Raw genomic sequence first — 13,176 nt, forward strand, 5'->3', positions numbered from 1 at the left:
CAAATGAACTTATCTACAAAAACAGAAATAGAATTACACATGTAGAAAACAAACTTACGGTTATCAGGGGCTAAGTGGGGGAGGGATAATACGGGAGACTGGGAATGACATATACACACTACTATATATAAAATAGATAACTAATAAGGGCCTACTGTATGGCACAGGGAACTCTACTCAATACTCTGTAATGGCTTATATGGGAGAATAATCCAAAAAGAGTGGCTACATGTATATGTATAACTGATTCACTTTGCTGTACCTGAAACTAACACAACATTGTAAATCAACTATACTCCAATAAAAAAATTTTTTTAATATATTTAACTTTCTATTAACAAATTAGAAACATTTTTGTATAAGAAAATATATTACTTAAAAGACACAAACCATGAAATAACCAGTATTAACCAAAGGCCTAAATGTTTGTCATACAAAATTAATTCATAGAAGGAGTTAGATTTCTTTTTGCTCAATTTCAAATACTTATTTCACCACATATTTGAAAATATGCAAGTAAGTCATTCTGATTAAGAAAGAGCTACAGATTAGTAATGACTAGGTAGATTATTTTTAATAGCTTGCTTTTGTTTCATATACTATGTAGGACCAGAGGATAATAAATTCTGTTTATGAGGATATTCTGTGGAACTCATGACCCAAAGATAAAATTAGTGAGAGCAGTGCTAACAACATAATCAACCAAATATCCATTAGAGAAAAGTTACAAATGAAATACAGTCCCAAATGCCAAAGCATATTATCTTAAACCAGCCTTCCTACTTCCTACAGTATGTATCAATAAAAATTTTGTTTAAATAAAACTGTAGAAAAGTAGTTTTTCATATGGGTAGCTAAAAACAACATTTGAACCAAGAAATTTTATCTGCATTCAGCCAGAAAAATAAGAAAACAGTTACAGTCACAGAATCAAAGATGAACCAAGAAAGAACACAAAGTAAATATCCACTTTTTAGCTGAACATACATGAATTAATTAAAGGTTACTCACATGGCAACAGTATATTTATTGGCTGAGTAGACAAAGTTGATGATATAAAGACAATCTTCAGTAGAAAAATGAATTTAAAAGGGCCATCTCAGGACTTCCCTGGTGACTCAATGGTTAAGAATATGCCTGCCAATGCAGGGGACACGGGTTCGAGCCCTGGTCTGGGAATATCCCACATGCCACAGAGCAACTAAGCCCGTGAGCCACAACTACTGTGCCTGTGCTCTAGAACCTGTGAACCACAACTACTGAAGCCTGCACGCCCAGAGCCCGTGCTCCACAACAAGAGAAGCCACTGCAATAAGAAGCTCGTGCACTGCAATGAGTAGTAGCCCCAGCTCACCACAACTAGAGAAAGCCCATATGCAGCAACGAAGACCCAACACAGCCAAAAAGGGCCATCTCACTTTTAGCTTTTATTTGCTTACTGCTTCCAAATCTATCTTTCTACAATACTGTCTTTTATACTGTGCTTTAAAAACTTTACTGGCTGAACTATTTTTTCAGTTATTTTATAATGTCAACGTTTTCTTACAATCTGGTGATATCACTGATCAAATTTGCTATATTTAGTCTATAATATGCATAAAGTTTAACCTGATATCAATACAATCTGAGAATAAGTTAATTATTGCCTTATTTATTTTCTAGGCATGGATTTAGAGAAATAGAAACATTAAGTAATAGAAAATTGCATGTGGTAGTGTCTAGACACAATTTAGGATTCTACTGTGAAATTATTTTGCCATCTTAAATAAGAAAATCCCTCCTAGGAAGACAAAACTGGAAATCACCCATAATTTTTCTAGATCAGAAGTATGAGGGGGGGACCTTGAAGATGGCGGAAGAGTAAGACGCGGAGATCACCTTCCTCCACACAGATAACACCATAAATACATCTACACGTGGAACAACTCCTACAGAACACCTACTGAACGCTGGCAGAAGACCTCAGACCTCCCAAAAGGCAAGAAACTCCCCCACGTACCTGGGTAGGGCAAAAGAAAAAAAGAAAAAACAGAGACAAAAGAATAGGGACGGCACCTGTACCAGTGGGAGGGAGCTGTGAAGGAGGAAAAGTTTCCACACATTAGGAAGCCCCTTCGCGGGCGGAGACTGCGGGAGGCGGCTGGGGGAGCTTCGAAGCCGCGGAGGAGTGCACAGCAACGGGTGCGGAGGGCAAAGCGGGGAGATTCCTGCACAGAGGATCGGTGCCGACCGGCACTCACCAGCCCAAGAGGCTTGTCTGCTCACCCGCCGGGGTGGGCGGGACTGCGAGCTGAGGCTCGGGTTTCGGTTTCGGACGGAGCGCAGGGAGAGGGCTGGGGTTGGCGGCTTTCCCGGGGAAAAGTCTGCACCTGCAGAAGAAGCAAGAGACTTTTTCTTCCCTCTTTGTTTCCTGGTGTGCGAGGAGAGGGGTTTAAGAGCGCTGCTTAAAGGAACTCGAGAGATGGGCTTGAGCCGCGGCTAAAAGCGCGAACCCCAGAGACGGGCGCGAGCAGCGGCTAAAAGCGCGGACCCCAGAGACGGGCGCGAGCCGCGGCTAAAAGCACGGACCCCAGGGACGGGCGGGAGACGCTAAGGCTGCTGCTGCCGCCACCAAGGGGCCTGTGTGCGAGCACAGGTCACTATCCACACCGCTCTTCCGCGGAGCCTGTGCAGCCCGCCACTGCCAGGTTCCCGGGATCCAGGGACAACTTCCCCGGGAGAACGCACGCTGGCCTCTGCCGCCGCAGGCCTGCCCCGCACGCAGTGCCCCTCCCTCCCCAACCCCCCCCCCAGCCTGAGTGCGCCAGAGCCCCCGAATCAGCGGCTCCTTTAACCCCGTCCTGTCTGAGCAAAAAACAGACGCCCTCAGGTGACCTACACGCAGAGGCAGGGCCAAATCCAAAGCTGAGCCCCCCAGCTGTGCGAAAAAAGAAGAGAAAGGGAAATCTCTCCCAGCAGCCTCAGGAGCAGCGGATTAAAGCTCCACAATCAACTTGATGTACCCTGCATCTGTGGAATACATGAATAGACAACGAGTCATCCCAAATTGAGGAGGTGGGCTTCCAGAGCAAGATCTATGATTTTTCCCCCTTTTCCTCTTTTTGTGAATGTATATGTGTATGCTTCTGTGTGAGTTCTTGTCTGTATAGTTTTGCTTCCACCATTTGTCCTAGGGTTCTATCCGTCCATGGTTTTTTTTAAAAAAATTTTTTTCTTAATAATTTTAATAACTTTATTATACTCTACCTTCGTTCTTTCTTTCTTTCTTTCCTTCCTTCCTTCCCTCCTTTAGACAATGAACCATCCCAAATTGAGGAGGTGGTCTCTGAGAGCAAGATTTATGATTTTTTCCCCTTTACCTCTTTTTGTGAGGGTGTATGTGTATGCTTCTGTGTAAGATTTTGTCTGTATAGCTTTGCTTCCAACATTTGTCCTAAGGTTCTATCCGTCCCTTTTTTTTTTCTTTTTTTAAATAAGTATTTTTTAATTCAATAACTTTATTATACTTTATTTTATTTTACTGTATCTTCTTTCTTTCTTTCTTCCTTCTTCCCTCCTTCCTTCCTTCCTCCCTCCCTCCCTGCCTCCTTTCTTTCCTTCTTGCCTTATTTCCTTCTTTCTTTCTTTCTTCCTTCCTTCCTTCCCTCCTTTCCTTCTTTCTTTCTTCATACTTCTACTAATTCTCTCTACTTTTTCTCCCTTTTATTCTGAGCCGTGTGGATGAAAGGCTCTTGGTACTCCAGCCAGGAGTCAGGGCTCTGCCTCTGAGGTAGGAGAGCCAACTTCAGGACACTGGTCAACAAGAGATCTCCCAGCTCCACATAATATCAAACGGTGAAAATCTCCCAGAGGCCTCCATCTTAACACCAGCACCCAGCTTCACTCAACGACCAGCAAGCTACAGTGCTGGACAACCTATGCCAAACAACTAGCAAAACAGGAACACAAGCCCACCCATTAGCAGAGAGGCTGCCTAAAATCATAATAAGGCCACAGACACCCCAAAACACACCACCAGACGTGAACATGCCCACTAGAGACACAAGATCCAGCCTCATCCACCACAACACAGGCACTAGTCCCCTCCACCAGGAAGCCTACACAACCCACTGAACCAACCTTAGCCACTGGAGACAGACATCAAAAACAGCGGGAACTACGAACCTGCAGCCTGCAAAAAGGAGACCCCAAACACAGTAAGATAAGCAAAATGAGAAGACAGAAAAACACACAGCAGATGAAGGAGCAAGATAAAAACCCACCAGACCTAACAAATGAAGAGGAAATAGGCAGTCTACCTGAAAAAGAATTCAGAATAATGATAGTAAGGATGATCCGAAATCTTGGAAATAGAATGGACAAAATGCAAGAAACAGTTAACAAGGACCTAGAAGAAATAAAGATGAAACAAGCAACGATGAACAGCACAATAAATGAAATTAAAAGTACTCTAGATGGGATCAGTAGCACAATAACTGAGGCAGAAGAACGGATAAGTGACCTGGAAGATAAAATAGTGGAAATAACTACTGCAGAGCAGAGTAAAGAAAAAAGAATGAAAAGAACTGAGGACAGTCTCAGAGACCTCTGGGACAACATTAAATGCACCAACATTCGAATTATAGGGGTTCCGGAAGAAGAAGAGAAAAAGAAAGGGACTGAGAAAATATTTGAAGAGATTATAGTTGAAAACTTAACTAATATGGGAAACGAAATAGTTAATCAAGTCCAGGAAGCACAGAGAGTCCCATACAGGATAAATCCAAGGAGAAATACTCCAAGACACATATTAATCAAACTGTCAAAAATTGAATACAAAGAAAGCATATTAAAAACAGCAAGGGAAAAACAACAAATAACACACAAGGGAATCCCCATAAGGTTAACAGCTGATCTCTCAGCAGAAACCCTACAAGCCAGAAGGGACTGGCAGGACATACTGAAAGTGATGAAGGAGAAAAACCTGCAACCAAGATTACTCTACCCAGCAAGGATCTCATTCAGATTTGATGGAGAAATTAAAACCTTTACAGACAAGCAAAAGCTGAGAGAGTTCAGCACCACCAAACCAGCTTCACAACAAATGCTAAAGGAACTTCTCTAGACAAGAAACACAAGAGAAGGAAAAGACCTATAATAACAAACCCAAAACAATTTAGAAAATGGGAACAGGAACATACATATTTATAATTACCTTAAATGTAAATGGACTAAATGCTCCCACCAAAAGACACAGATTGGCTGAATGGATACAAAAACAAGACCCTTACATATGCTGTTTACAAGAGACCCACTTCAGACCTAGAGACACATACAGACTGAAAGTAAGGGGATGGAAAAAGATATTCCATGCAAATGGAAACCAAAAGAAAGCTGGAGTAGCAATTCTCATATCAGACAAAATAGACTTTAAAATAAGGACTATTAGAAGAGACAAAGAAGGACACTACATAATGATCAAGGGATCGATCCAAGAAGAAGATATAACAATTGTAAATATTTATGCACCCAACATAGGAGCACCTCAATACATAAGGCAAATACTAACAGCCATAAAAGGGGAAATCGACAGTAACACATTCATAGTAGGGGACGTTAACACTCCACTTTCACCAATGGACAGATCATCCAAAATGGAAATAAATAAGGAAACACAAGCTTTAAATGATACATTAAACAAGACGGACTTAATTGATATTTATAGGACTCTCCATCCAAAAACAACAGAATACACATTTTTCTCAAGTGCTCATGGAACATTCTCCAGGATAGATCATATCTTGGGTCACAAATCAAGCCTTGGTAAACTTAAGAAAATTGAAATTGTATCAAGTATCTTTTCTGACCACAATGCCATGAGACTAGATATCAATTACAGGAAAAGATCTGCAAAAAATACAAGCACATGGAGGCTAAACAATACACTACTTAATAATGAAGTGATCACTGAAGAAATCAAAGAGGAAATAAAAAAATACCTAGAAACAAATGACAATGGAGACACAACGACCCAAAACCTATGGGATGCAGCAAAAGCAGTTCTAAGGGGGAAGTTTATAGCAATAAGAGCCCACCTTAAGAAACAGGAAACATCTCGAATAAACAACCTAAACTTGCACCTCAAGCAATTAGAGAAAGAAGAACAAAAAATCCCCAAAGCTAGCAGAAGGAAAGAAATCATAAAAATCAGATCAGAAATAAATGAAAAAGAAATGAAGGAAATAATAGCAAAGATCAATAAAACTAAAAGCTGGTTCTTTGAGAAGATAAACAAAATAGATAAACCACTAGCCAGACTCATCAAGAAAAAGAGAGAGAAGACTCAATGGAATTAGAAATGAAAAAGAAGAAGTAACAACTGACACTGCAGAAATACAAAAGATCATGAGAAATTACTACAAGCAACTCTATGCCAATAAAATGGACAATCTGGAAGAAATGGACAAATTCTTAGAAATGCATAACCTGCCAAGACTGAATGAGGAAGAAATAGAAAATATGAACAGACCAATCACAAGCACTGAAATTAAAACTGTGATTAAAAATCTTCCAACAAACAAAAGCCCAGGACCAGATGGCTTCACAGGGGAATTCTATCAAACATTTAGAGAAGAGCTAACACCTATCCTTCTCAAACTCTTCCAAAATATAGCAGAGGGATGAACACTCCCAAACTCATTCTACGAGGCCACCATCACCTTGATACCAAAACCAGGCAAGGATGACACAAAGAAAGAATACTACAGGCCAATATCACTGATGAACATAGATGCAAAAATCCTCAACAAAATACTAGCAAACAGAATCCAAAAGCACATTAAAAGGATCATACACCATAATCAAGTGGGGTTTATTCCAGGAATGCAAGGATTCTTCAATATACGCAAATCTATCAATGTGATAAACCATATTAACAAATTAAAGGAGAAAAACCATATGATCATCTCAATAGATGCAGAGAAAGCTTTTGACAAAATTCAACACCCATTTATGATAAAAACCCTGCAGAAAGTAGGCATAGAGGGAACTTTTCTCAACATAATAAAGGCCATATATGACAAGCCCACAGCAAACATCATCCTCAATGGTGAAAAACTGAAAGCATTTCCACTAAGATCAGGAACAAGACAAGGTTGCCCACTCTCACCACTGTGATTCAACATAGTTTTGGAAGTTTTAGCTACAGCAATCAGAGAAGAAAAGGAAATAAAAGGAATCCAAATCGGAAAAGAAGAAGTAAAGCTGTCACTGTTTGCAGATGACATGATACTATACATAGAGAATCCTAAAGATGCTACCAGAAAACTACTAGAGCTAATCAATGAATTTGGTAAAGTAGCAGGATACAAAATTATTGCACAGAAATCTCTGGCATTCCTATATACTAATGATGAAAAATCTGAAATTGAAATCAAGAAAACACTCCCATTTACCATTGCAACAAAAAGAATAAAATATCTAGGAATAAACCTACCTAAGGAGACCAAAGACCTGTATGCAGAAAATTATAAGACACTGATGAAAGAAATTAAAAATGATACAAATAGATGGAGAGATATACCATGTTCTTGGATTGGAAGAATCAACATTGTGAAAATGACTCTACTACCCAAAGCAATCTATACATTCAATGCAATCCCTATCAAACTACCACTGGCATTTTTCACAGAACTAGAACAAAACATTTCGCAATTTGTATGGAAACACAAAAGACCCCGAATAGCCAAAGCAATCTTGAGAACGAAAAAAGGAGCTGGAGGAATCAGGCTCCCTGACTTCAGACTATACTACAAAGCTACAGTAATCAAGACAGTATGGTACTGGCACAAAAACAGAAAGATAGATCAATGGAACAGGATAGAAAGCCCAGAGATAAACCCACGCACATATGGTCACCTTATCTTTGATAAAGGAGGCAGGAATGTACAGTGGAGAAAGGACAGCCTCTTCAATAAGTGGTGCTGGGAAACCTGGGCAGGTACATATAAAAGTATGAGATTAGATCACTCCCTAACACCATACACAATAATAAGCTCAAAATGGATTAAAGACCTAAATGTAAGGCCAGAAACTATCAAACTCTTAGAGGAAAACATAGGCAGAACACTCTATGACATAAATCACAGCAAGATCCTTTTTGACCCACCTCCTCCAGAAATGGAAATAAAAACAAAAATAAACAAATGGGACCTAATGAAACTTAAAAATTTTTGCATAGCAAAGGAAACCATAAACAAGACCAAAAGGTAACCCTCAGAATGGGGGAAAATATTTGCTAATGAAGCAACTGACAAAAGATTAATCTCCAAAATTTACAAGCAGCTCATGCAGCTCAATAACAAAAAATCAAACAACCCAATCCAAAAATGGGCAGAAGACCCAAATAGATATTTTATACAGACTGCCAACAAACACATGAAAGAATGCTCAACATCATTAATCATTAGAGAAATGCAAATCAAAACTGCAATGAGATATCATCTCACACCAGTCAGAATGGCCATCATCAAAAAATCTAGAAACAATAAATGCTGGAGAGGGTGTGGAGAAAAGGGAACACTCTTGCACTGCTGGTGGGAATGTGAGTTGGTTCAGCCACTATGGAGAACAGTATGGAGGATCCTTAAAAAACTACAAATAGAACTACCATATGACCCAGCAATCCCACTACTGGGCATATACCCTGAGAAAACCAAAATTCAAAAAGAGTCATGTACCAAAATGTTCATTGCAGCTCTATTTACAATAGCCCGGAGATGGAAACAACCTAAGTACACATCATCGGATGAATGGATAAAGAAGATGTGGCACATATATACAATGGAATATTACTCAGTCATAAAAAGAAACAAAATTGAGCTATTTGTAATGAGGTGGATAGACCTAGAGTCTGTCATACAGAGTGAAGTAAGTCAGAAAGAAAAAGACAAATACCGTATGCTAATACATATATATGGAATTTAAGAATAAAAAAGAAATGTCATGAAGAACCTAGGGGTAAGACAGGAATAAAGACACAGACCTACTGGAGAACGGACTTGAGGATATGGGGAGGGGGAAGGGTGAGCTGTGACAGGGCGAGAGAGAGTCATGGACATATACACACTAACAAACGTAAAGTAGATAGCTAGTGGGAAGTAGCCGCATGGCACAGGGATATCGGCCCAGTGCTTTGTGACCGCCTGGAGGGGTGGGATAGGGAGGGTGGGAGGGAGGGAGACGCAAGAGGGAAGAGATATGGGAACATATGTATATGTATAACTGATTCACTTTGTTATAAAGCAGAAACTAACACACCATTGTAAAGCAATTATACCCCAATAAAGATGTTAAAAAAAAAAAAAAAGAAAAAGAAGTATGAGATGTCATAGTACTAATATTAGGGTAAAGTAGATCAATGAATAGTTTAGGAAAACTTGCCTTATTAATGGAACTTAACTAGCATTCCATCAAAATAAACCAGATCTGCAGAATAGATGCAATAATATAATTCTAAAAGCAGTATAAAGTCATAACTTCATAGTACACTATTCTCAGAGGCCTGTCTCTTTTCTTTCTTTCTTTTTTTTTTTAAATGTGGTACACGGGCCTCTCACCACCGTGGCCTCTCCTGTTGTGGAGCACAGGCTCTGGACGCACAGGCTCAGCGGCCATGGGTCACGGGCCCAGCCGCTCTGCGGCATGCGGGATCCTCCCGGACCGGGGCACGAACCCATGTCCCCTGCATCGGCAGGCAGACTCCCAACCACTGAGCCACCAGGGAAGCCCTCTCTCTTTTCTTAATGACTACTGAAACAAAGGAAGCTGTAAAAAGTTGGTTGGTTTTCAAATGGTTTTTGACAAGAGCAACAAGACCATTCAACAGAGAAAGGATAGTCTTTTCAACAAATGGTGCTGAAAAAACTGGATATCCACATGCAAAACAATGAAGATGGACCCTTACCTTACACCATACAAAAATTACCTCAACACATAAAACTGTCATTATATGCAGGTGACATGACACTAGATGCAGAAAACCCTAAAGACTCCACACAAAAACTACTAGAACTGATAAACGAATTCAGCAAGGTAGCAGAATAAAAAATTAACATACAGAACGGTTGCATTTCTTTACACTAAAAATGAAATATCAGAAAAGGAACGTTAAAAAAACATCCCTTTTAAAACCACATCCAAAAAAATAAAATAATTAGGAATAAAGCTGATCAAGGAGGTGAAAGACTTATATGCTGAAAACTATAAAACATTAATAAAGGAAACTGAAGATGATTCAAAGAAATACAAAGATATCCCATGATCTTGGATTGGAAGAATTAATATTGTTAAAATGGCCATACTACCCAAAGAAATCTACAGATTTAATGCAATCCCTTCAAATTACCCATAACATTTTTCACAGAACTAGAACTAATAATCCTAATTTTTGTATTTTAGTTTTGGCTGTGCCGTGCAGCCTGCAGGATTCTTAGTTCCTGACCAGGGATTGAACCTGGGCCCCAGCAGTGAAAGTGCCAAGTCCTAACCACTAGACCATCAGGGAATTCCCAAATAATCCTAAAATTTGTATGAAACCATAAAAGACCCAGAATTGCCAGAGCAATCCTGAGGAAAAAGAGCAAAGCAGGAGGCATAACCCTCCCAGACTTTAGACAATATTAAAAGCTACAGTAATCAAAACAGTGTGGTACTGGTACAAAAACAGACATATGGATCAGTGGAACAGAATATAGAGCCCAGAAGTAAACCCACACACCTACAGTCAATTAATCTTCAACAAAGGAGACAAGAATATACAATGGAAAAAAGTCTCTTCAGCAAGTGGTGTTGGGAAAGTTGGACTGCTGCATGTAAATCAATGAAATTAGAAGACACCCTCACACTGTATACACAAATAAACTCAAAATGGCTTAAAGACTTAAATATAAGACATGATACCAGAAAACTCCTAGAAGAGAACATAGGCAAAACATTCTCTGACATAAATCATACCAATGGTCTGTTTACCAAGGCAATAGAAATAAAAGCAAAACCGAACAACTGGGACCTAGTCCAAACTTACAAGCTTTTACATAGCAAAGGAAACCATAACACAATGAAAAGACAATCTACAGAATGGGAGAAAATACCTGCAAATGATGTGACAAACAAGGGCTTAATTTCCAAAATATATAAATAGCTCATACAATTCAATAACAACAAAACAAATAACCTAATTGAAAAATGGGCAGAAGATATAAATAGACATTTCTCCAAAGAAGACATACAGATAGCCAACAGGCACAGGAACAGATGTTCCACATCATTAATTGTGAGAGAAATGCAAATCGAAACTACGAGATACCACCTCACACTTGTCAGAATAGCTATCATTAAAAAGTCTACGAATAACAAATGCTGGAGAGGATGTGGAGAAAAGGGAACCCTCCTACACTATTGGAGGGAATGTAAGTTGGTGTAGCCACTATGGAGAACAGTATGGAGGCACCTCAAAACTAAAAATAGAGTTGCCATATGATCCAGCAATCCCACTCCTGGCATATATCTGGAAAAAACTATAATTCAAAAAGATACATGCAGGGCTTCCCTGGTGGCGCAGTGGTTGAGAGTCTGCCTGCCGATGCAGGGGACACGGGTTCATGCCCCGGTCCGGGAAGATCCCACATGCCGCAGAGCGGCTGGGCCCGTGAGCCATGGCCGCTGAGCCTGCGCGTCCGGAGCCTGTGCTCCGCAACGGGAGAGGCCACAACAGTGAGAGGCCCGTGTACCGCAAAAAAAAAAAAAAGGTTAAAATAGTAAATTTTATTAAGTATATTTTACCCCCTCACACACAAAAAAGTTGGTTGCTCTCATATTGCAAAAGAGAAATATTTTTCAATTTGTTGCTCACAAACTGAACTAGCCCTACTACACATGTTAGAAATGTGAGCTATGAGGATCTGTGAGGTTATTTCCCATGATATTAGCAGATCTGATTTAGAACTCCTTGATCTGATACCTTGGGGATATCAAGAGTGTATCTTTACACAAAAGCACTAATCAAGGCAATAAAAGCATTTAAAAATGTTCAAAAACACCACAAAAATTTAACAATATTAATAAACAACTGGAACACAGTTCTCAGACTAAGTATCAACAACCAGCCACCCTCCTATGAGGGGCTACACAAACTACTGTAGTTCACTTTTTATGCAATTACTTACTTTCTTCACATTTTACAACCCACTGATTAAGTCTGAAATTGTTTAGGAATTAAAAAAAATTTTTCTCTAAAGAAATTTCACTGTCCTATATTCCAGCCACTTAGGTCTACATGAATCATGTTGTAAAACTCAGTCTAAACTTGTGAAATCCTTAAAATGATCTAAAGCACTAAAATAAAAAGAAAATTCAAAAGGGGCAATTCTAGGAATCTTTATAAGATAGACTCTATTATCCATAAACCATGGGATTAAAAATTAGTGATAAAAGACTCAATTTTGTTACCTTTCTGCACCTGCTATGCAGACAGAACATCAATTTTCCCATATGTGAGTATTTTTCTGATTAAGAGATACATTTACATGGCCAGATATTTATCATTTAACACATGTACATACCTGAGCAAAAAGGTAAGACATGACAAAGTCATCAAGAAGAGGAGCTTCAGCACCTCGAGATATTCCATGCCTATAGGTTCTGTTGCTGCCATTACAATACCAGTAAGGAAAGTAAAATCTACAAGACAATTAAAACAATCAGTCAGCCTCCAACAGTTCTAATATAAACATACTGTATATATATAACCACTTCCGATCTACCAAAAAGTATTATCCCATAATCAGAAAACACAACTAACAGTGTTAAATACAAAGTGAGGACAAAAGGAAATATGGGTAAAGCCATGGTAATAATACAGCCAGAAAATACAAGAAACATAAGTTTAAAATCCATATTCTGCCTTCTTCCATGAACAGAACATAGAAGCAAATAATAGAAAATAGAGAAATGCAGAAATAAAACATTAACAAAAAAAATTTTAGTATGGACACCAGGGGGGAAAGCAGCGGGGTGGTAGTGGTGGGATGAATTGGGAGATTGGGAATGACATATATACACTAATATGTATAAAATAGATAATTAATAAGAAACTGCTATATTAAAAAAATAAAATTCAAAAAAAATTTTTTAATGTAA

At 39.1% G+C, this 13,176-nt stretch overlaps 1 protein-coding gene across 3 annotated transcripts in view; it reads right to left on the reverse strand.

Annotated features, from left to right (window-relative positions):
* JAK2 (Janus kinase 2) overlaps positions 1-13,176 on the reverse strand; it is a 158,832-nt gene that overhangs the window by 49,055 nt on the left and 96,601 nt on the right. For all 3 annotated transcript variants that reach the window (XM_029201382.1, XM_029201383.1, XM_029201384.1), the window contains exon 5: positions 12,600-12,717. In XM_029201382.1, coding sequence (XP_029057215.1) covers positions 12,600-12,717 — 118 coding nt within the window. The remainder of the gene's footprint in view (positions 1-12,599; positions 12,718-13,176) is intronic.

Source organism: Monodon monoceros, unplaced genomic scaffold (assembly GCF_005190385.1).
Source record: "Monodon monoceros isolate NGI ecotype Baffin Bay Population unplaced genomic scaffold, NGI_Narwhal_1 Super_Scaffold_5, whole genome shotgun sequence".
In the NCBI taxonomy this organism is placed as follows: domain Eukaryota; kingdom Metazoa; phylum Chordata; class Mammalia; order Artiodactyla; family Monodontidae; genus Monodon; species Monodon monoceros.